At 40.7% G+C, this 25,056-nt stretch overlaps 1 protein-coding gene across 1 annotated transcript; it reads right to left on the bottom strand.

Annotated features, from left to right (window-relative positions):
- Positions 1–19,496: 19,496 nt before the first annotated feature.
- On the bottom strand, positions 19,497–24,250 carry LOC137234758 (organic cation transporter-like protein). Its single transcript, XM_067758190.1, has 6 exons — positions 23,930–24,250; positions 23,634–23,820; positions 20,931–21,189; positions 20,450–20,867; positions 19,862–20,368; positions 19,497–19,783 (listed from the first exon to the last, which is right to left on the bottom strand). The coding sequence occupies exons 1-6, from the start codon at positions 24,085–24,087 to the stop codon at positions 19,654–19,656; spliced, it is 1,659 nt and encodes a 552-aa protein (XP_067614291.1). The 5' UTR covers positions 24,088–24,250; the 3' UTR covers positions 19,497–19,653.
- Positions 24,251–25,056: the final 806 nt, after the last annotated feature.

Below are 25,056 nucleotides of genomic sequence, written 5' to 3' on the forward strand. Positions count from 1 at the left end.
AACTGGCCGTTCAATAAAGACCTCACATAGACTGAATGTGTTCATAGTGTTACCAGAATTAGTTTGATGACCAAATGGAAGAAGCCCAATCAGGTACCAGGACTTATTTTATAGAATACCTCCGTCCTCTTGGCAAGTTTTCTGGGCCCTAGCTTAATTACTGCTTCGAGATCTAGTAAATCTGCCGCCTGTACGCTTCTAATAAATGGAGCCTTGGCCTTGAGCGGAGGCCACGAACACAGAACGTGCTCAACCGTTTCTTCCAGCAGCTCGAACTTCCTACACCAGCTATTACTGACGGAGGCCTAACTTATAAGCATGTGTGACGCCAGAAGGCAGTGTCCAGTTAATATGCCCATTGTGAGCCTTAAGTATTCTCTCTTCTGAGATATGAGCCAGTTTGTGAGTCTGATATCGTAGTCTTTGCACATGATCTTAGAAATTGTGCAGCCCGTGCTTTTGTCCACGCCTTTCCTGCTTAATTGATCATATGCATCTCCTCTCGCCCCTTGATTTCTCCTAGACGGGTTGGGACGTCTATCGTCGATTCAGCGAGTGTTGTACCCTCCTTTGCCAATTCATCGACCATTTCGTTACCTTCTTTCCTTTTATGACCGGGAACTCAGTATGTATGGTCTGACCTGAGCGAAGTTTTTGCAATGCTTCTTTGCATTCGTTAACATTTCTTGATGAAGTGTTGTGTGGGATTATTGCCTTAATCGGCGCTTGCCTATCAATATATATATCGACGCGACTGCAGCTTCTGTACCTACGCTTCCTCCAGAATTTCTGCTGCTTTCTTCGCGGCTATAATTTCCACATGAAAGACACTGCAGTTATCTGGTCATGTAAAACCTGTAGGGTCTACTTAGCAACTAACAGTAGACCCGACCCCTTTCATTTATGTGGAACCATCCGTATACATATGTATAGTAGTGTAACGAATTTACTGCAATTCCCCTTATTTGCAACCTTCTGCTACCGTTCCAATCACTAAACTGTTGAATAAATAACTCAACTATTCAATAATGCAAAATGGTCTTTATTAAAGTGCTTCAGAATAACACTACTATTGCTCGCCAGATAGCGTCTTAAATCAAACCGATTGTCGTGCCTCTACTGTTGCTGCCTTTTATGCTCTGTGATTTCTCGTTCGCATCTTCTTGGCGCTTCCATTTTTAGAATTTGCTAGTTGGTTATCAGCTGTAAAATTACTCGGCTGTAACTACAGATGTATGATTTTATAGCTTCTCTAATACCCCATGCGCGTGTATATGTGACCGACACTTGCGCAACCATTGCATACTTTCGGGAGTATCTCAGATATATGCATGTGGTTGTGCGTTGCTTCTCCGCTGCGTGTACGTACATATGTGTAGGCATAATGATTGATGATGTGCATGTGTCACTGCTTAGCATCGGCTTAGAGATGATAGTATCCCTTAATGCTGCTAATATTCGTCACAGTATGTTCCGCTATTTCTGCACCCTGCCACATGTATAAGGGTTATAGCCCATATAAAAGAAGGATTACGTAAGGAGTTATTATAAGCTATTATAAAAAAAAAAATATAAAAAAAATGTAAGGCGTGATAACCTCCGAAGAGATTTTAAGCCGAGCTTCTCTTCCAATTTGCGTTGTGTTCCTTTTCAATTTTTCCTACAAATTGGCGGGACTACTTGTTTTATGCCGACTCCGAACGGCATCTGCGAGACATGGGAGTTTTCACTGAGAGATTTTCATGGCAGAAATACACTCGAGTGCTTGCCAAACACTGCCGAGGGGCGACCCCGCTTAGAACAATTTTCTTCTAATTGAAAAACCTTATTTCTAAAATTTTGATGTTGCTTTGCCCGGGGTGTGAACCCAGGGAATTCGGTGTGGTAGGCGGAGCACGCTTCCATCACATCACGATGGCCGCCTATTATAAGCTATTAGATAGAATAAAACAAACCTTTTATAAGGCTTATCGGCAAGATAAAATAATAATAAAACAAGTAAGAGGTATATGTATGTGAGTTTGTAGTTTACAGTCTCTCGCACACACATAGGCGTATAAGTAAATGCATCTGTGTATGACATCTCTTTCGGCTGCCTTATATATGTGTATACATGATATGATTATTGACGTAAATACTGCTTGGCATGGCCTTAGCATCGCCTTAGTGATGGTATAGCTTAGTGATGCTAATATCCGTGACACAGCCCTCCACCTAAGTCTGATCGTCCCGATAAGACAAATCTCCCGATCTAACTGCCGCTAGCATCTCCAAATGTACCACTCTTCTAACCCGTGGTTTCCCAGTGGTTTGTATGCGGTAGATGGTGTCATTGATCTTCTTCACAACTTTGTACGGGCCTTCCCAACTGCACAGAAATTTAGCTGGAACACCTTTCCGACGGTGAGGGTTGTTTAACAGACCAAATCTCCCGCCAAGAAACCTTCCGAATTAAAGTTCTTGTCATGCCAGTGTTTCATCTTACTACTCATTACCCTGGGCCGTTCCTTCACACTCTGTTGTTTGATCAATGAACCACTTCGTAGAGCTTGCACTGGACGAATTTTCTTTGCATAATCGGTATCGTTCCCACATTTTACAACAGTAGTGCGATCCGGCTTGAAACTACCTTCGCATTCTTTCTCGGATATTCGTTGCTTCGTTTTCCTGCGTCTTTTAGGTTTTGTCAATGCCAGGGTTTCTCTCGCAGGTACTTTTGATTTTGATTTATTTGGCCCATTCGATCTATCAACTTTTACCTTTGAATTTCGTGGCCTTCGTCGAGTATTCTCCCCCAGTACCCGATTACTGCTGAACCCTTTTTCCAAACTAAAGTTAAGTGGCACATCTTGGTTCTCATAACGCATCACCCTTCTCTGCATATCGATCTTGATGTCATGGTCAACCAAGAAATCCACTTCCAATATAACTTCATCAACAATCTCCGCCACAACAAATTTGTGTAGAACCATGACCTTCCCAATCAATACTTCACATATGTATCACTTCTCCCTGAACTTGGTTATACTCGCCAGTGACCGTACGCAACTTTGCTCCAGGTAACGGTTTTACTCTCCTGTTGACCAAGTCAGATCGGATCAAGGAATGAGATGCGCCCGTATCTACAGTCAGTACTCGTTCTTTGCCATCCACAATCCCTCTGACGGTAAGACTGCTCGATTTCCTACCAATTTGCGACACAGATATCACAGGGCATTCAATAGCTGGATCTAGCTCTCTACCTCTTACTCGCTCTTGCTCATCTCATCCAGCTTTGCGTTTATGGCCACCCACATTGTTGGAACTATTAGGACCAAGATCGCAATGACGTGCAATGTGACCTGGGTTGCCGCACTTGAAACATTTAATAACTCCGGCATTCTTCTGTTGAGATCCCTTCAGTGCTTCCAAAATTGTTTCTACCCAGTCTGGCTTTTCCACTTCCACGCGATGAGCTTTGTACGCTAGCTTACTCAAAAGTGAGGCTGTTTCCTGAGTCAGTGCATGCGATACCGTTTCAGCAAACGTTAGTTTTGGATTCGCATATGTAGCCCGCTTCGTTTCCACGTCCCGTATGCCATTTATGAAACTCTGGATTTTTACCCTTTCAGTGTATTCCACGGGTGCGTCCGCATTTGCAAGATGAGCCAATCTTTCAATATCTGAAGCAAACTCCTGCAACGTCTCATTTGCTTTTTGGTAGCGGTTTTGCAACTCAATTTGGAATATCTGTTTTCTATGCTCGCTTCCATAACGTCGATCTACAGCAGCCATCAATGCTTCATAATTGTTCCGCTCTCCTTCGGGAATCGTCTGTAGGATTTCCGCTGCTGACCCCTTCAATGCCACGAACAGTGCAGCAACTTTATCTTCCGCATTCCAGTTGTTCACTGCTGCGGTCTTCTCAAACTGTAGCTTGAAGACCTGGAAAGGAACAGAACCGTCAAATGATGGTTTTTTTTACCTTTGGATTGCTTGCTGAAACAGCTGGGCGGTTTAGTTGTAACTGCTCCATACGACCTTTTAACGCTTCTATTTCACCATCAATTTTGTCCTCGAGTTGTAAAATTTTTGCATCCTGCTCTTCCAGTTTCACAAAGAGCTACGATGATACCTGTTCCGAAATTTGTGCCGACATTTCAGATATACGTGCCTCTTGCGCTTCCAGTTGAGATGCCAAGTATGTCTTCTGTTCTTCCAATTGTGATGTTATACGGGTTTCCTGCGATTCTAGTTGGGATACCATATACGTCTTCTGTTCTTCCAGTTGTGAAGATATTTGTGTTTCCTGTGCTTCAATCTTCGATGTTATTCGTGTCTCTTGGGATTCCATCTGTGATGACATATACGTTTTCTGTTCTTCTAGTTGAGATGACATGTTGGTGGATATTTGCGATGACATTTCTGTTATACGTGCCTCTTGCGCTTCTAGTTGGGATGCCAATTGCGACGACATTGATGCTACTGTCGATGTTTGTGCAGATATTGCAGCCAATATCATGTTCAAGTCTGTGCTGGTAACCGTCTGCGATGTTTCGTTTTTCTCTTCAATTTTTGTTGTCTCGTCGCCATCAAGGTGAAAGACATACTCTTCCACATTAATTCCTTCTGCTTCCATTGCCTCTCGTAGCCGTGCCTGAAGTTCGAGTTTAACGCCGCTTGTGTTGAATCCACGGCTCTCCAACTCCTTCTTCAGTTGCTGGATCTTTAATTCACTGAACTTTGCCATGTCCTTGTTGTCTTCTGGAATTTCTTCAACAATCCCACTTCTGACACCAATTATAACGAATTTTCTTGCAAATCCTCTTATTTGCAATCCTCTGCTAAGTTCGAATCACTAAACTGTTGAATAAATAACTCCAATATTGAATAATGGAAAAATGGCCTTTATTAAAGTACTTCACAATAACACTTATACTTTGCTACTCGCTGGCTTAATAACCAAACTGACTGATAACTCAAATGAAACTCTACTATTGGCCGCCAGATCGCGTGCTTAATCCAACTGATTGATAGCTCAACTCTAACTGAATTACTTTTTACTCGCTTGTGCCGCTTTTATAGTTTACGCTGCATACATCTAGGCTCTTCTATTTCCAGAACTTACCAACTATTTCGAGTGTTTATAGTTTTCATATAGTTTCTACTTGTTTACAATTTTCTACTTTTCAGCGTCTCTCAGATGTATGTGAGTTTGTAGTTTACAGTCTCTCGCACACACATAGGCGTATAAGTAAATGCATCTGTGTGTGACATCTCTTTCGGCTGCCTTATATATGTGTATACATGATTTGATTATTCACGTAAATACTGCTTGGCATGGCCTTAGCATCGCCTTAGTGATGGTATAGCTTAGTGATGCTAATATCCGTGACAATACATATACATATGGTTTTATTCTGAACTAATTTTTCTTCGAGTTATGGCTCCCGAAACATCGAAAATTGCTTAGTCATAATAGGGGCGGTGCCAGGCCCATTTTTTAAATTTTAAGTTTTTCCTATTTATTGTTATAAATCCACTTGGGAAATGAGATACCATTGATATAAAGCTCTTTTTTGCAAAGAAATAGCTTAATATTTTCGTCTACGACCCTTTTAAAAATCTTTTATATAAAAGTGGCCGTGGTCCTTAACGAATTTCGTTAATTTTTCTTCAAAGCATTCCTTATAGTAAAGGCAACCTCCCTGCCGAATTTTGTTACGATAGGTTTAACGATTTTTGATTTATGATTAATAATATTCGTAAAATTGATTTTATCAAAAGTGGGCGGTGCCACGCCCATTTAAAAAAATGTTTTCAAATTTTTATCAAGAGTCTCAATATCGGGCCACACGTCAAATTTCTAGGTGTGTTATTTACTAAATAATCAGGTTTTTTGTGTTTTCCAAAATGTTATATATATAAAAAGTGGGCGTGGTTATTATCCGATTTCGCTCGTTTTCAACACCAATCTGTTCTGGGTTCAGATAAGCTCGTGTGCCAAAGTTGGTGAAGATATCTCAATATTTACTCTCAGCCGGATGGACGGACAGAGGGACGGACATGGCTCAATCAACTTTTTTTCGATGCTGATGATGACAACCAACCGTTATCCAATCAAAGTTTCACAGGGTATGTACAAGTACAGCTGGGTATAAAAAATCAGGCTTGCATAGGACTTATATTAGGACACTATCTGACTTTAAATTTCCCTATTGCTGATTGCTTACAACCGCTTACGCCATTTTTTGCTGGGTAGTATAAACATATACATATATGTGTGTGTATACAGTGTTTGTGGATGTTGTTACCAGGGCCTAAATGTTTATGGTTGTTTTTAAAAATCCAAAGGATTCCACGTGCACTTTTTAGCTCCAGACAAAGTGGTATTATGGTTTTTAGTTTACATGTACAAGGCATCTGATACATACAGTATATCATGGATAATCGTAACAAACTTAATTGCATGCCTCACTTTAAATCGGAAAAATCATATCAATTTTTTTATTACACAAATATCTTCAATTTCTAGGTTGTAGGCTGCATATTAGGAATCGTTTAAAAATTCAATTTTCAAAACTGGAGAACTCATACATGGCTTCCACTTTCTACCATAGCTCGCAATTATAGTACTTGTATGACACTAGTATGTTTATTAAATGTTCGGACGCTTACCGAAGAAGGTACAGTCCTCTTGAAGACAAAGGCTGACACCAAGGATATATACGAAGCCCGATGGGGGGAAGATTTTTAGGGCCTCACGATATCTACACCAGTGGTCATGAGAAGGGATCGGAATTTGAAGCCGCTTTGTTGTGTTGCGGTTCACTAGCGGATTGCGATGATCAGAGTGCGAGGTTTTCAATATAACATTTATACCAAAAGATGATCAGGTAAGAAGAAAGTAAATAATGCACCTAATGCCAGTCTCCGATATGACATCAAAATATTGCTTCGCAGTTTTACCGCCAGGTTGAACAAGGGAGAGTCCTTTCTTACTTCGTTTTTACCGTTAACCGATACAACGGCTTGTGGCTTCCAAAAATTCGCGTCTTTCGTGTCTCCGCTTAAAAGGAAGGGGTCATCAAATTGGAAAATGCAGCCTTCACGAAAGATGGCCCTCTGTTGAACCAGGCCCCATCATAAGTTACTTTGCTGTCTCTGGTTATGATGTTAGAACAGCGCTGCTCGCAAGGGCGCAGAAATGCGGGCGTGTTGGGGCATATTGGGAGCCATGTCACTGTGTACGGATATACACTTAAAGCTGTGAAGTCCATAGTGTATTTGAACTATGAAGGAAATTGAAAAGTAAAATCATTCCTCGAAGAACAAAAATCATGCTCCGTAAATGACTCATCTTAATGTATGGTTCGAAATCAAGAACTTTATCGGGAGGAGATGGATCACTAACTGGAGGATTTATGGTCCTTTATAATGACGGAGGTTAAAGAAGAAGTAATCATAATTGGCGCTTAACCGCTTGAGCGATATTGCCCGTTTTGTAACAAATCACAAGAGCTCTCCCTGTTTCGCGATAACTGACGCCAATCGGGTGCACCAAGTGAGGTCAAGTCTTCCCCCAACCCGCCCCTCCCAACTCAGCTGATGTCTTCCCCTTCTTCTGGTTTCAAACTGCAGTGTCGACTGGAATATTTTCTTGGTCGGCGCGACTTCGTCCATTCGCATAACATGACCTAGTCAGCAAAGTCATTGGGTTTTTATTCGCTACACTCTTCATTTCTGCGTAAGGCTTATAAATCTCCTTTATACTCAATGTCGGCCTCACGGACAGGAAAATAAATCTTTCGGATAAATTTACTCTCGAAAACTCCAAAGCCCATCTCATCATCTTTCGACACCGTCCATGATTCCGAGCCATACATCAGGGCAGGTATGATAAGCGACTTTTAGAGCGTGATTTTTTGTTCGTCGAGCGAGGTCTTTACTTTTCAATTGCCTACTCAGGCCAAAGTAGCATTTGTTGGCAAGAGTTATTCTCTTTAGATTTCTAGGCTGTAATTGTTTTTGCTGTTAATGATAGTTCCCAAATACACAAAATAATTCACTGTCTCCAATTTTTAACCTTCAACAGTGACGGGCTGCCATGGCGCGAGTTCGCCAATTCTTTCTTGGATGACAGCTCATTTATATTTACGGAGGTTTTGTCCTCATTTATTTCAAGATCCGTTTTTTGTTTTTGCCCCTTTATCTAGATAAGGCAGAACTCACATATTATTGTGTGGTAAAATTTGACCCAGTGAAAACCATGCATTATTATATCTCAATCGTCAAACTGACTGACGGGATGTTCATGATAATTCAATATGGCGGCGCATCCGACTAACTACATCGAGTGATAGAAAGAGACGCCTATGTTTTAGATATCACACTTGTATCATCAAAGAGGATAAATCTAAGAGGATAAATTATGATAAGAGACGTCACTCGTTACTCGCAGCCATTTGCTCGATGTTTTCTAAGAGGTAGTTGCTGTTTTTTTTTTGGGCGAGATGTGCATAAAATGTTTTCTATACATTTTCGTGGGGTATTTGTGTTTATTTTCCCGACTGTATTTAATTAGGTAATTAATTCTCTTTCCAAAAAGCGAGTTACTCGCCACTCGTATCAGACTGGTGGCTCTTATTATATTTATCCAAAGAGTGGCGAGTAACTCGCTGCAAATCAAAAAATTGATGCCGAATGTTTTCTGAGAGGGACATTTTTGAATTGTCTCGCATTTATCCATGCGGTGTTGGCACCTTGTGCAACTGTGATTTTTGAAAAGAGAATAATTAATTAATTAAATACAGTCGGAAAAACAAACACAAATACCCCACGAAAATGTATAGAAGACATTTTATGAACATCTCGCCAAAAAAAAAAAAAAAAAAAAAAAAACGCCACCGACTACCTCGTAGAAAACATCGAGCAAATGGCTGCGAGTAGCAGATTGACGTCTCTTACTATTATTTATCCTCTTTGTTAAAATATCAACATGGTTTTAGGTCTCAAAAGACAACATGCTGTTGATTAGCTGGTTTAGCTCAATTGTCGTACGAAGGGTTAAAAATGGCGCACATGTTTTATGTGCTATTAACTATCTTTCCAGACTGTTAAATGGCTTTGTTTATTTCAAAGTATTGTTTTGTGTTTTTATGTGATACAAATTTTATTTTGGCAGTAGCGGTTTTATTCTTATTTATATAAACCTAGCAGCGCTTCTTTCAAGATAAAATTGAGGTAATTTTATGATGTTTGCTTGCGGTTTTTAACTCTCTTTACATAAATATTGTATCAAAACAAACGCTATATGAAACTCAATTATGTACATAGTTTTAGATAAATGCAGCTATTTTGAAAACTGTTTTTTTTTTTCTAATACAAGCCAAATCGTGTGTTACTGAAGAACATGAGCGACATGTATAAGAACCGAGCACTTTTTAAGAACGGAGAACTCCTTCGTATTTGTTTTTCGAGCCGGGTTATTTTTGGCACTTTTTTTAACCGTGTACTTTTTTAGAACCGAGTACTTCTTCGTAGTTCTTTTTTGAGCCGGTACTTTTTGGGAACCGGTTACTCTTTTTGAACCGGTTACTTTTTTAGAACCAGGTACATTTTTATAACCGGATACTTTTTAGATTCGAATACTGTTTTAGAGGGGTAATTTTTCGAACCGAGGACTTTTTTAGGCCTGGTACTTTTTCAGAACTGGGTTGGTTGATTACTCTTCTGCCCGGCCAGCGCGACTGGGCCCAAATTGCGTTCTAGGGAAATTTTGATGGACTTTCCCTTGGAACCAATTACTTATCATGTGTATTAACCTATTATACAGTGAGCTTATTTTTACTACAACCATTTTGTTAGTTCAATAAATCTCTTGATGTCATTTATGAAGCATTTTGATACCTCTTTTAAATTGGACAGCACGAAGGAGGAAATGAGTGACCGTTTCCTTACAACCCTCTTAGCTGCACCTCCTACACAATCCGTTGAAATTATTACCATTCTTCCTTTAGTGATCATACTTGATTCCGTAGAGTACCAGTTATGAATAGCTGTTTTCCTGAAATTGGTAATATTTATAGAAGTAAGCGGTCGTTGTACCGCGTCTCACTCAGTGATGTCTAACTATGCAACGGTCTTTGCCAGCTCATCCGCTTTTTCATTGCCGTGTATATTCCTGTCGCCGGTACTCATGTGAGAGTAATGGGCGCTGAGTTCGCTGCATTGCGCAGGGCGCTCTTACAGTTTTCAATGGCTTTAGGGGACATAAGTGGCAAGTACAATGCCAAAAGCGTTAATTGGCTTTCTGAGAAAATGCATACCTTTCGACCGTTTACAGTGTTCTCCAACAGCAAGCAACAGACATTCTCTACTCCTACTAGCTCTGCTTGAAAGATACTAGCTGAGTTTGGGGGATGGATTGAGAGTGCGACTTCTAGTTATTCGAAGAAGACCTCGACATCAATACAGCAGTATTTTTACACTGATTACAGGGCTCTCCAACAGAAAGCAGCAGGTCTTTTCTATTCATAGTAGCTCTCTTTGAAAAATCCTAGTTGAGTTTGGCAGAAGGAGTAAGAGCGTGACTTCTGGGTATTCGGAGAAGACCCCAGCGCCAACATCGCAGCCTATTTACATCATTAACACGGTTCTCAAACAGGAAGCAAAAGGGGTTCTGATTTGGCAAAAGTGCTGGTTCCTATATTATTGAATTCACCCTCTATGTCTACAAAGGCAGCAAGGGTGTAATATTTTTGCAGTGGAGTGATTTTTCTACAGTACCAATGAGCTCATGGAGGATAGTTTCTTTTTGGCTTTTGAAAGGTTGGAAATGGGTACTCTACTTTTTCAGAAAGGGATACTTTTAAAAACTTTGCAATTCTAAGTTTTGAGAACAGTGAAATTTTTAAGAACCGGGTACTTTTAAAAAACCGAATACTTTTTCAGAACCGTGTACTTTTTAGAAACCTCGTATTTTTCTAGGCCCAGGTATTTTGCAGTACCCAGTATTTCTTTACAAACGGGAACTTTATCGAACCGGGTACTTTTTAGATCAGAGTACTTTTTAGAACCGGATATCTTTTAACCTTTTAAGAACCGGTTACTTTTAAAAACCCGGGTACTCTTTCAGAAACGGGCAGTTTTTTTAGAACCAGGTTTTTTGTTTAGTTAATGCAGATCTGCTGCTCCAGCCTCTTTGGATCATTTATTCATATGTAAGTAGTCGGCATAAGTATTTGCTTTGACAACTGGGTATGGAATAAACGTTAAAACAACCTATTTCAAACAATCACGTAGGGAGTTAATACTGCTAATAAATAGTCAAATTTAATCTGTTACATTTCCAGAGGCGTGTAAAGAATGAATGTCTATCAAATGTGACACTGGGAAACCTTTGTCATAGAAATTTGCTTGCTGACGCAAATATGTTATTAATTCGAGCAAATACTAGATTAAACGAAAGTTCCTAAGAAAAGATCAACAAACATTGCATCAGTCATATACTGCAACTAACAACAAGAAAAAAGCTGTTACTAGCCGGCATATACGAGTTGGCTGAAAGACATTTGGAAGTTAGCTAGATATCGGGTTCACAGTTAAAGTTAACTAAAAAACTCAGAAGTTGTCGTTCCCAATTTTTGTCATAGCCGGCTAGTGGAGTCTTCACGAGTTTCACAAAAGAGGCCAATTATTCCTTCTTCGTGAGCTAAAGATGGCAGTATGAAATACCGAGGGAGATCCAGTGCTTGCCCACTATCTACCTCAGCACGAAGTAAGTACCAATGGGTTTGAGATGCACTCTTCCGAAAGTGCTGAAGCATTAACTTGTTATCATCGCTAAGCTACACTGTAGATAATCTGCCATCAATCAACCAGCCGGCAATATCTATCACCTCATTTATATCGACCACTATATATTGCCAACATTCAAGTCGCTGGTCAAACAAGGTGTGTTTCGCTTTTAGATCAATCGATATCGCGCCTGTTTTGATTCGCCGCCGTGGTGTGATGGTAGCGTGCTCCGCCTACCCCACCGATGATCCTGGGTTCACGCTCCGGAAAAAGCAACATCAAAAACTTTAGAAAAAAGTTTTTTCAATTAGAAGAAACTATTTCAAGCGGGGTCGCCCCTCGGCAGTGTTTGGCAAGCACTACGAGTGTATTTCTGCCATCAAGCTCTCAGTGAAAACACGTCTGCCTTGCAGATGCCGTTCGGAGTCGTCATTATACAAGTAGGTCCCATCCCGCCAATTTGTAGGAAAAAGAAAGGAGCACGACGCAAATTGGAAGAGAAGCTCGGCCTTAGATCCCTTCGGAGGTTATCGCGCCCTACATTTATTATACTCGGCTGAGCAGAGTGCACAGTGTATATTAACTTTGTTCGCATAACGGTAATCCGTAACGGCATAAACTAATCGAGGCAGATATAGACTTCTATATATCAAAATGATCTGGGCGAAAAAAGAAATTCATTTAGCCATGTCCGTCCGTCGGTAAACACGATAACTTGAGTAAATTTAGAGGTATCTTGATGAAATTTCGTATGTAGTTTCCTGGGCGCTCACCTCAGATCGCTATTTAAATTAACGAAATCGGACTGCAACCACGCCCACTTTTTCGATATCGAAAATTTCGAAAAACCGAAAAACGAATATAGCGATGAAACTTGGTAGGTGCGTTAACCTTATGACGCAAAACAGAAAATCAATAAAATTTTGGACAATGGGCGTGGCTCCGCCCTTTTTCATTTAATTTGTCTAGAATACTTTTAATGCCATATATCTTTACTAAACTAAGTTCACGTACTTATCTGAACTCTCTTTGTATTGGTATAAAAAATGGCCGAAATCCGACTATGACCACGCCCACCTTTTCAATATCGAAAATTACGAAAAATGAAAAAAAATGCCATAATTCTATACCAAATACGAAAAAAGGGATGAAACGAGGTAATTGGATTGTTTATTGACGCAAAATATAACTTTAGAAAAAAACTTTGTAAAATGGGTGTGGCACCTACCATATTAAGTAGAAGAAAATGAGAAAGTTCTGCAGGGTGAAATCAAAAGCCCTTGGAATCTTGGCAGGAATACTGTTCGTGGTATTATATATATAAATAAATTAGCGGTACCTGAAAGATGATGTTCTGGGTCACTGTGGTCCACATTTTGCCGATATCTAGAAAACGCCTCCACATATACAACTACCACCCAGGCATGCTTAACCAACGAAACGATATCATTTCGTTACGATAATCAACGTTAATAAACGAAACGAAGTCATTTCGTTTCGTTTATTAACGTTAAGATCGTCAAATTAACGAAATGATTTCGGTTCGTTTTCTGCCATATCAAAACGAAATCAAATCTTTTATGTTGATTATTAATTTCAAACTATGCTGGCAAAGCTGATTGATGGCGGAGTCATTAAAGGTGAAAGCATTATCCAAGCTGATTGCAACTTTTCTCATGAATTTTGACAGTACGAACATTTCTCAGAGTATTTTTGACATTACCACCAACGAATTACACAAACAAATTACATAGAGTTTGTGTGTGTATGTGCGCTCGTTGTTGCCACCTTACGGCTTCACCATGGCTATAGCATTGCCAGCACAATTCAAACATAAAGTATCACGTTTTCGTTAACGTTTTTAACGTTAACGAAAGCTTTTCGTTTCGGTTAAAAACGAGATACAATTTATCTTGATAATTTCTTTATCGATAATATTTCGAAGTGCTTCAACGGAAACGGTGGAAATTTTTTGATAAACGATTAGCTTAACGTTAAGGTGCATCCCTGCTACCACCACTCCCTTATAAAACCCTCATTAGTACCTTTAGTTTGATACTCATATCGTACAAACAAATTCTAGAGTGACCCCTTGTCCACCTTTATGGCGATATATCGAAAAGACGTTCACCCATAGAACTAAGGCCCACTCCCTTTTAAAATACTCATTAGCACCTTTCGTTTGATACCCATATCCTACAAACAAATGCTAGAGCTACCCCTGGTCTAGCTTTATGGCGATATCCCTAAATGGCGTCCACCTATAGAACTAAGCCCACGCCCTTTTAAAATACTCATTAACACCTTTCATTTGATACCCATATCGTACAAAAAAATTCTAGAGTCACCCCTGGTCCACCTTTATGGCGATATCTCGAAAAGGCGTCCACCTATAGAACTAAGCCCACTCCCTTTTAAAATACTCATTAGCACCTTTCATTTGTACCCATATCATACAAACAAATTCTAGAGTCACCCCTGGACTACCTTTACGGCGATATCTCGAAAAGGCGTCCATCTATAGAACTGTGCCCACGCCCTTTTAAAATACTCATTAAAACCTTTCATTTGATACCCATATGGTACAAGCAAATTCTAGAGTCAGCCCTGGTCCACCTTTATGGCGATATCCCTAAACAAATGCTAGAGTTACCCCTGGTCTAGCTTTATGGCGATATCCCTAAATGGCGTACACCTATAGAACTAAGCCCACGCCCTTTTAAAATACTCATTAACACCTTTCATTTGATACCCATATCGTACAAAAAAATTCTAGAGTCACACCCCTGGTCTACCTTTATGGCGATATCTCTTAAAGGCGTTCACATACAGAACTAAGGCCCACGCCCTTTTAAAATACTCATTAACACCTTTCACTTGATACCCATATCGTACAAACAAATTCTAGAGTTACCCCTGGTCCACCTTTATGGCGATATCTCGAAAAGGCGTCCACCTATAGAACTAAGCCCACTCCCTTTTAAAATATTCATTAGCACCTTTCATTTGTACCCATATCGTACAAACAAATTCTAGAGTCACCCCTGGTCTACCTTTACGGCGATATCTCGAAAAGGCGTTCACCTACAGAACTAAGGCCCACGCCCTTTTAAAATACTCATTAACACCTTTCATTTGTACCCATATCGTACAAACAAATTCTAGAGTCACCCCTGGTCTACCTTTACGGCGATATCTCGAAAAGGCGTCCATCTATAGAACTGTGCCCACGCCCTTTTAAAATACTCATTAACACCTTTCATTTGATACCCATATGGTACAAGCAAATTCTAGAGTCAGCCCTGGTCCACCTTTATGGCGATATCCCTAAACAAATGCTAGAGTTACCCCTGGTCTAGCTTTATGGCGATATCCCTAAATGGCGTCCACCTATAGAACTGTGCCCACGCCCTTTTAAAATACTCATTAACACCTTTCATTTGATACCCATATGGTACAAGCAAATTCTAGAGTCAGCCCTGGTCCACCTTTATGGCGATATCCCTAAATGGCGTCCACCTATAGAACAATGGCCCACTCCCTTTTCAAATACTCTTTAATACCTTCCATTTGATACACATGTCATACAAACACATTCCAGGGTTACCCTAGGTTCAATTTCCTACATGGAGATTTTCCCTTATTTTGCCTCCATAGCTCTCAGCTGAGTATGTAATGTTCGGTTACACCCGAACTTAGCCTTCCTTACTTGTTTGGCTCTAATTTTGATAAATTTTGCTTCCCGTATGTTTGCGCATTGTTGGAGGCTACAAATCTTCTATCATTTATATTCCGCGGATATATGTGTATGCAACTATTTTATCTGTAAATACTACAAAGTTTTATTAAACTATGAAATGCAACTCAGTTTAAAGTAGTCATACGTCATACGTACTAAAAATGCAACTAGACCTTAGATTTGCATAAGGTGAGCGAGGCTGTTTGTAATTTTGACTCTTATCGGTTAGTTGACACACTTGGTATTGTACACAATGTTTTCCAATTCAGTCCCCGCAGGTGAGCCAGCGAGAGTGGTTGTCTTTTTAAAGACAAAGTTGCCACTCCGGCTAGCTAGCTGAGTGGAAGGCGCGTTGTCATGGCGCGGGTCACCCTTCACGTGGGCTGGGCGACGAGAGTGATGTCTTCGGACTATCTCCCTCCGTTGCCTACCTAGGTGTTGTGGGACACGACGCCCGAATAACTAAACCACCCCCCCTCCCCCCCTCAACTCGAGCTGAGTGGAAGGGGGTCCCTGTCATGGCGCGAGTCACCCTTCACCAGGGCTGGACGACGAGAGTGGTGTCTTCGGACTATCTCCCTCCGTCGCCCACCCATGTGTCGAGTGGCACGACGCCGAGTGACCAAGCGACCCCTCCCTCCCTCAGCTCTGGTATTGTAATCTGGCCGGAGGGGATGTCTAAGGCATATCTGAGCACTCCCACTAGCAAGCTGGTGCCGTGCTGATCCCGCCGCTGCTTCCATACCTCCGTACCAATCCGTTAGTTGCCAAACCACGGTTCAACCGTCATGCCGATCCCCCCTCTGATTTGACGACCGTTAGCCGCCGCTCCTCCTCACCTTCTTGGAACGGAAAGCTGCTGTCCTCCAAACACCTCCAGCCGTGTGTGCGTGTGTTCGTAACACATAAATATTGTGTTTTTATTGAGTAGGGGTTTGTGGCACCTTTACTCGACTCCGGATAGACTGAGCGTTACCCCAGTCTTAGACAAAACCCACCTCATAAGATGTTCGCGCCTTATAAGATAGAGTTTATTTAAATTCTTAGATGGAAACCTTGTCTGTACCAGAAGACTTGCAATTTATCTTTTCAAGGTTTGAAGTACAACTTAAAGGTTACTTTCTCGAACCAATAAAGTCCGATGGATTAACATGTTTGAATCGCCTATCGGTTATATATTGGTTTTTTAAACATAACTTGAGCCTCCTCAGGAGACTCATTGTCGTCATCATTGCAAATTCATCTTAAGTGATTGAGGCAAATATTGGAAGAAGGTCTGCACTCTGGAAAATTGCGCCTTCTTCTAGAAACCTTTGATGAATTGCTTGATAGGTTGGGCACATACCGTATCTATGTGTAGAGTTATAACTGATGATACCTAAGAAACTCGTTGAATAATAGTTTGCAAAGTTTGGCCACAGAACACAATTGTGGAATACTGGATAAAAATTGAATAAATCAAGATATGAAATACTTAATTGCTGCTTACAGCGCAGACAATCATTGAATACAACATGCTTATATGTTAGGTGTTGTTATAACGCAATTAGTTTCTTGAGTACGCGTGTGAAAAGCTTGTGAGGAAATCCTCAAGACAACGTCAGAGCAAAAGGTACGGGAATAGTCCTGAACAGTCGCAGCTGTGGTGTTTACCATAGTCAGCCTAAACTGGAAGCCAGTGGGTCATAATGCCAGGACAGACTACCCCTGTACTACGGAAGGCATAGCTGTTGTGTGGTTGCCCATGCCGGTATGCTTATGGAACGTTGCGTGTTTGGCTGCATTATAATTGAGCACAATGACTGGCATGCCTATTTCGGCGGCTTCCGGCAGTTCTCCCATTACTGTAACGGCTGTAAGACTTTATCCTGCAAGGGGTAGAAGTCGATAAATAGTGCCTAAATGAGGCTGAAAAGTAAAAAAATATGGACAGCTTAGTCATGGACGAACCTTAGGCAATGTGCTAGCTCCGAACTTGTCTTTCTACCGCCTATAAACCGGCTGGTTACTATCTCTGGCTGAAATGACATACCTGCTCTCCGTGGCCCATGCTTTTAAGATGATGAGCTCCCCCTCCTGGGATAGAAAGGGACACCTCAACAACATCCAATACAGACTATTCCGAGCTCTGAGATGTCCTTGGAAAGTGAAGGTATATAGAACAAGAAAGGGCTCCTTCAGTACTGCTGGCGTTTTAAGACTTGACAATGTCATACGTGACAAAGTTAGCCTGCGCTTCACCCCGATCGACGTGGTCATTCCATTTGCGAATAGAATCATTCAGGATGACTTCGTAGCAGAATCTAAAAAAAAATATCAGCCTCTAGCTGATCAGCTGGCGGCGCTTCACTTCGAGGTCAGGGTGGTGGCGATTTTAGGGGCAGCCTTGGGCGAATAGGATCCTGCAAATGAAAGGGTCATAAAAATCCTCACCATCTCGCGATACTATGCGAGTCTTATGAAGACACTCATGATAAGGACACCATCCGCTGATCCTGGTACATATACCTGGATCACGTAAGCGCCATCAGGCTTACTTACTTAATTGGCGCTTAACCGTTTAAACGGCATCAGGCAGTATCCCATATAAAGACGCCACATCTCGCAGGGTATACCCAGCCCATATTTTGTTGTCTGACTTTCAATTTATTGTACATAGTTATGGAAGCGTTCGAGAGAAAAGATCTTAAAGATCTCTACGTGTTGGTGACGGCGAATACCGAAGAAGATTATATGATGATTTGTACTAGCTTTATACAGACATCAACATAGTGAATTGAAACGCAAAAAAATATGATCCGGCTAAGAAAGTATTTGTATCGGAAACTACCTATGGAAGCAGAGGAAGAAGGCGGCCCACACATCGCTGGAAGCACCAGGTAGAAAACGATATAAAATCCTTTGGTGAGACCAATTGGCTCCAGTTAACTTAGCGAATAAACGTCTGCGCGCCTTGTCGGACGGCCATAATCATTTAAACGGTTAAGTGCAAATTAATTAAATAAGTTATGTTTTTTCATTTCCATCCACCAAGCAAAGGCTCCATAATATAAGATAGGATCCACAATCGGTGTAAATATCTAAAGAGAGAGAGAGGACGATAGGTTTCCAACATTCCTTTGCATAAATAAATGGCTGTCGAGGGCTTCTTCACTCTCTCCTCCACGTTGAGCTACTGCGTCAATTAACTGTCTAGAATGATTTCTAGGTATTTGAAGGTTTCTCCTGCAGGATCACACCTCCTACCTTAGACGTAGACCAATACCAGGTAGGTATGCGTACCGTAAGAGGTGAATAAAATACCAAACTGATTCAAGGGCTTTGTGTAGCGCGGCCCTTTCAAGGGGTTTCCAGCGGCAATTTATAGCTTCTCCAACCCAACTGTGAACCTCACCTACCGGTGGCGAATCCTGTTTCTCTAACAGTCAAGGCTCTGGCGATCCCAAGTTCCTCAAGAATCTAGGGGGTGGAATGGCTTAGAAAGTTCCATGTGGTCATACTAAATCGTTCCCGAGATGGTCGGGCTAGTACCTTACTGGTGCCCGTAACCGGAACGTACCGGATCTGCATTCGGAAAAGGACCATCACAATGATAACACTCCCCAAAGCCTTGGGGATAGTCCTTAGCGCTACAACAACAACAACAAGCAACGCCTAAGTACAAAGTCTAAGAGTCTGGGAAATATCTCTAACCGAGTTTTAGGTTCAATTTCTTTTCTAATGCGAAGTGTTATTTTCCAGAAATCAGTTATAATAAAAATACAAATTATCCGGGAAGTTCTGCTTTGCGGACCAATTGGCGCCACCCAGATAGTAGCGCCCGGGGCAAGATACCTCCGCGCTCCGCCTCACTACGCCACTGCTTCAGTGACAAAATATAGGTGAGAAATCTCATTTCGCGCAAATTTCCGAGAGAGACTTACAAGAATTGTTCGTTTGAGTTATGACCTTCTATATCTAAACAAAGAAGATAAAGAAATCGGTTCCATCTTTATGAGATGTTTTATTTAAATTACCTTGAAAATAAAATAAAACATTTTTTATGATAAAATTTGAAAACCTAAATAAATAATTTGTTCCTATAAAATTGAATATCGATTAAAGCATATTATATAACTATTAAAATCTCCAATGCTTTAAAACTTATTGTTCTGACTTTCAGCATCCTTCGTTTCCTCTTCCGTTTTCTTATCGAAACAAGGAAAATGGTACCAGCGTTGATGACGTGCAAATTCTTCGCCATCTTTTAATGTGTGAGGTAATTTTCTGTGAATAAAAAGAAAACGCCAAAACCAATAAAGTTATTTATTTAGATTTATAACTTTAATAAATTCTTATACTCACTGGTTCATTGTCTCTGGCAGCGACAAACATAATAAAGCGCACATAAATACTACTCCCGTCATAATGATCCACGGTAGAGGCTTATACAATGTACCCAAATAGATAACATATGAACTTAAGCTGGTAAACCCAAAACCAGCAACATGAATATTTGCAATGCCACGCCCACGTACAGTGGTGGGCAAAAATTCTGAACAATATTGGGTCTCTGCTTCATAGCTCACAACGACGGCAAAGCGGGCCAGACCCACCATAATAGCGAATAATAAAGCATTTTGTTCAGTATCGATATTTGCAATCAAAATTCCAGTTGAGGCAATTATAATAGCGCTAAAAGCGAGAGCACTAAATGTCATGCCCTTACGGCCAATATAGTTTTGTAGACCTATAATTGTAATGGCACCAAAGATATAAGCAACCGAAGTAGCGGAGAAGAGTAAAAATGGTGAGTTGCCCATGCCTTCCATATTTTTGCTGACCACGTCCACTGCTAGTGCGAGGAACATACTAAAAGCGTGGAAAGAGAGAGCAAGAGAGAGGGAAATATATGTTTAGTGTAATGAAACCTCTCAAAAGTCTTTCACTTACGCCTTGATTAATATGATGATAGTAAATTTGCGCAAGCGCGGTGTGCTGAACATACCCCAAAAAGTATCTTTGCTAGTCTTCAATTTGTGCTCTTCAATAGCTTTACTTTCATAGTATTCTTTGAATTCTTCAAATACCTCCTCCTCGACAACACGTTTATTGACTTTAGCAACATGTTTCAAACATTTTATAGCGCGATCATAACTTTGTGTTGCTATCAAAAATTGTGCGCTTTCACATATTATCAATGGATAGACGAGCACAATTAATGCGGGTATCGAAGCAATATACAAATAGTTACGCCATGTATTAGACCATAGCGCAAGCCAAGGTGAGACCGCCAAACCGGTAGTGTAAAATATGCCAGTAACCAGATTAAGGCCAAGTGTACGCTTTTCTGGACTCAAATATTCGAAGACTGCAAACATTTTAAAAGGAATTTAATAAAATATTCTTGATAACTAAATCAGTTTGAACTTACCCATTATATACATAAGATAGTATAGCGTGTCTGTGGATAGACCAGACATGAAACGAAATAGTGCATATAACGGTAAATTGGTGGCAAAGCTTGTCAAAAAATCACCCAAAGCGCCTGTGAGTGTTGTGCAGAGCAAAGCCGGTAGCCGTCCGAGTTTATCAGCCAAATAACCGAAAAATACCGTGCCGCTCATAGAACCGACAAAGAATAATGATTGACCAATTGCAGATTGCAAAGCGTTCTCACAAACCCAATTGAACTGTAAAGGAAGATATCACGTTTAATCAAAATTTTTACTTACTTACTTAATTGGCGCTTAACCGTCTAAACGGTTATGGGCGTCCAACAAGGCGCGCCAGTCGCTCCTTCGCTCCGCCAACTGGCGCCACTTGATCACACCAAGGGAGTTTAAATCGTTTTCCACCTGGTCCTTCCAACAGAGTGGGGGCCGCCCTCTAATCAAGATTTTTACATAAAAGTAAAGGACAAGAGCACGAAACGTGCTCGATCGTTACCGCCCCCAACCCGCGGACTATCACACTCCTCCTGTCACTTACGAAGCCTAATTTAAAGCACGTGACGCCAAAAGGTATTGCTCTGTCAAAATACCCATAATGAGTCGACAGTCGCCTGTAAGTAGTGATAAGAGTAACTTTGTCACTCTAAGGTCGTAACACGTGCACATGACACTTTGCAGTCCCGCGCTTGGTTGTATGCATATTCTGCCTGCTCGTTCATGTGCAACTCTCCCCTTCTTTTAATTTGGCCCAATATGTTTGGGACGCCTAACTCCTTATTATCTAAGCCCCATTGAAGGGTAGTTGCGTGATCAGGTAACCTGTTTGCAAACACTGGAGCCTTCGGTGGTATTTTCAGCGCTCCCCTTAGCCTAAGTATTAAAGCCCTCCATGGTTGATCATTTTTACAAGGCTTCTGCTGCATAGTCATCTCTCCTAGCTTAGGCGTAACATGATTCGTGCTGTATACATCGTATATCCCGAAACGCCCGGTCATAAAATAGGCATTTATGGCAACTGTGATCTTGAGCTAATAAAGGAAGTCTTCATCGCCCAGAGGATATACAAATATTTAAGAACTTCTCGTTTGTAGTTTTGTGATACCAGCAAATATTTCTTCGCTTCGATGCGGTTGAGTGCAATTAAAAAAAAACTCCTTAGTTCTTGCTCTTACTCTCACTGTTCCTCTTCTGTTTTTTTCTTTCTCTTCCTTTCTAGCCAATTTATTTCGCATTATGAATTCCATTCTCTCTCTTCCTCCTTTTCTCTTACTCTTGTTATTTTCTGGAACTTCTACTTTTAGCAATAACGGGAATTCCCAAAGGATTTCGGGAGTTTTATCGATCTTGATAGTCATTTGCCGGATACAGATCCAGTACGTTCCATAAAATATTACCTTCAAGGTAATCCAATTACCTCGTTCGCCGAAGAACTTGTGGTCACCAAAGCATCGCCTGCTAAATAAACAGGATTCGTCGCGAGTAGCTGAAGTTCGTGTGGACTGAAGAAGTTATAAATTGTGCTGGCAGCCTTTTGACCTTATTCCAATTCTTCTCCTTTCAATTCCGTTTTAACTCTTTCTTCCTCTTCCTTTTCATAACTGTTTCCCTTCCTCTGCTTTTGTTTCATGTTTGGCTTCCGAATATTTCATTCCTTTTCTTTATTCGGGTTCTTACTACGCTCCCTTTCTCCTCTCCACTCCCCTACCTTTAACCTTACTATACTTCTCCTCCCTTAAATTCCTTTACACTACTCTTTACTTTTCTCTTCTTTTGCTCTTCGTTTTCCAATTCCTCGTTATCGATTCCGCGAACCATTCTCTTTCCTCTTCTATCCCCTTCCTATTTGAGTCCTACGCAGTTTTAAGCTCTTCTCTTCCTTCAAGTTCGTATTTTGCTCTCTGTCTCCCCTTTCACTTCCCTTCCCTTTAACCGTGCCATCATTATTTACCTTTCGATTCCTTTCTACTCTTACACCGTTGTAATTATCATAACATTTTCTATTCCTCTGATTTTTGCTCTTAGCTTTCCCCTTCTTCGTTATCGTTTTCCGCAAACCATAATATCCCTTCCGTTTTATTTATTTCCCTCTTCTTGCTGTTGCTCATCTTATAGTGCTCCCCACTCTCTCTCCTTTTCTTAGTCCCTTTTCTCTAAACGTTCACCTTCTTGTCCCTATTTGTCTTACTCCCGTTCGCTGTGTACTTCTATTTTTCCTTTCCCTTTCCTTCTTTTGGTACCTAGTCTCTCCTATCCTTTCTCCATTTCCTTCTCTCTCTACCTATCCCCTATAAATAGCATCAAGATACCAAATATTTGCAAAGACATAGTAAATTATAAGTGTTATGAAAGGGGAGTGTCATCGCCCACATATCCATAACTCCATACTGGTCTTCTTAATATTTTACAATATCCCCTCTCCCTTTCAGTATCTTTTCACTTTCTTTACCATATTCCTCCCTCTTTCTCCATAACTGCGGAGATGTCTAAGAATTTTGCAGAAAAGGGCGTGGCACTGACCACACTTCAAGAACTACAACCACTTCACCTATAAGGCGAATCAAACCAAAAACAAACAAATCCTAAGCATAACAGACTTGGAGTTATAACAAATCCAAGTTTTTTTTCCTGGGGGCGTGGCACCGCCTTCTTGATTAATAAAAATATATTTTCGTACATGCACTTACATCTGATGTAACGCTTTTATATCCACTTTCATATTCATAAATCCATTGTCGGCATTGACCAACTTCAGCAACAATCGGTTTACCTTCGACTATATCGTCGAGGAGGGTACATTGCGGATTGTCTGTTTGGGCGTAGATAGCGCGAATTTCATCAAATGTGGCATTAGCCAACTTTTCATGGTAACACCTATAAGAAAAAGCGAATAGTGTGTACAGGTATTGGTATTGTACAGTCAGGTGAACATTTTAAGCAGAGTTGAATGAACTATTAATAAACAAACACAACTCTCACTTACCAATGATCCGGTGTAAAGCTAATAATTGTCTGAACAAAATAATGCATAGACGAAAGTAAGTTTATACCAGCAAAACATAACATGACAAGGAATTGAAAACGCCCAAAATTACCACATTTTTCCAAAACGGCATCAAAATCCATTTGTTGCCGACCCATTTTTGTACTTTTGGTTTTATTTTGTTTTCTTGTTTTGCTTGAGTATATTATGCCTGTTAACCTGTTTTGATTTTATATTTTAGTTGGAAGACTCTTTGCTATCCTTTTCAATTCCTTCTCATTTATAATTGGATATGCAAACGGCTAATACGACTACATCTCAAGAGATAGCGTAAAATTTAAAATACTCCGGCTTTTATACTAATAATTTTTGTATGGGTATCATCTGTTATCATTTATTTTGAAGCCCAACAGATGATATCCGTATCTAAGTACGAAAGATATACCGGCATTTGCATATAAACAGTGACGTAGTTAAGTGAAAGTAAACAAGCAGGTGTTAACGGTGTTACATGCTTGGCAACATGTGCTTGTAGACAGGGTTGCCACTTTAGTGTAATTTTACGATAATCAGCAACATTTTTAGTTTAGATGGTTGCTGAGCTATTAGGGTAATGAAAAAAAAACCTCTATCCAAGTACGGTGGGCTAAATGCCGCACTTTCTCATGGAACCGTTTTTTTCTAAGCTGATTAGGTAGGTTAGGAATTTGTTGGTATCTTTTATGGAGTATTTTGCGAACTTACTATCTCATCCAATTTGGTAGTGGAATTAAGCGCCATGAGTGCTGATGGACTGGCTGAGTATATGTTTACCTCAATCCTGGAAGAATCTGAAGTACTGTTGTAGTGATAGAAACTCCCCGTAGGGTTTCGGGCATTGCTATCGATGTTGATGGTCCTTTGCCGGATGTAAACGCGGTACGTTCCGGTAACAAGCACCATTACGGTATAAACCCGACCATCTCGGGAAGGATTTTATATGACCACATTGAACCTTCTAAGCCATGCCGCCCCTTTTTTTTATTGGACGTTGGGGTCGCACTACCCTCAAGTGGCTCAAATGAAACCAGGCTGATCCTGTTCATGTGTCCGCACGCCGTGGGACCGCCGTTAGGCATAACGTCACG

The sequence above is a fragment of the Eurosta solidaginis genome, chromosome 1 (genome assembly GCF_040869045.1).
Source record: "Eurosta solidaginis isolate ZX-2024a chromosome 1, ASM4086904v1, whole genome shotgun sequence".
In the NCBI taxonomy this organism is placed as follows: Eukaryota; Metazoa; Arthropoda; class Insecta; order Diptera; family Tephritidae; genus Eurosta; species Eurosta solidaginis.

Coding starts and splice junctions, on each gene's coding strand:
- LOC137234758 (XM_067758190.1), bottom strand. CDS start 24,087: ATGGGTCGGCAACAAATGGATTTTGATGCCGTTTTGGAAAAATGTGGT. Junction 21,190..23,633: donor ATAAAAGCGTTACATCAGAT/GTAAGTGCATGT, acceptor CTTCCTTTACAG/TTCAATTGGGTTTGTGAGAA. Junction 19,784..19,861: donor CTGCCAGAGACAATGAACCA/GTGAGTATAAGA, acceptor TTTTATTCACAG/AAAATTACCTCACACATTAA.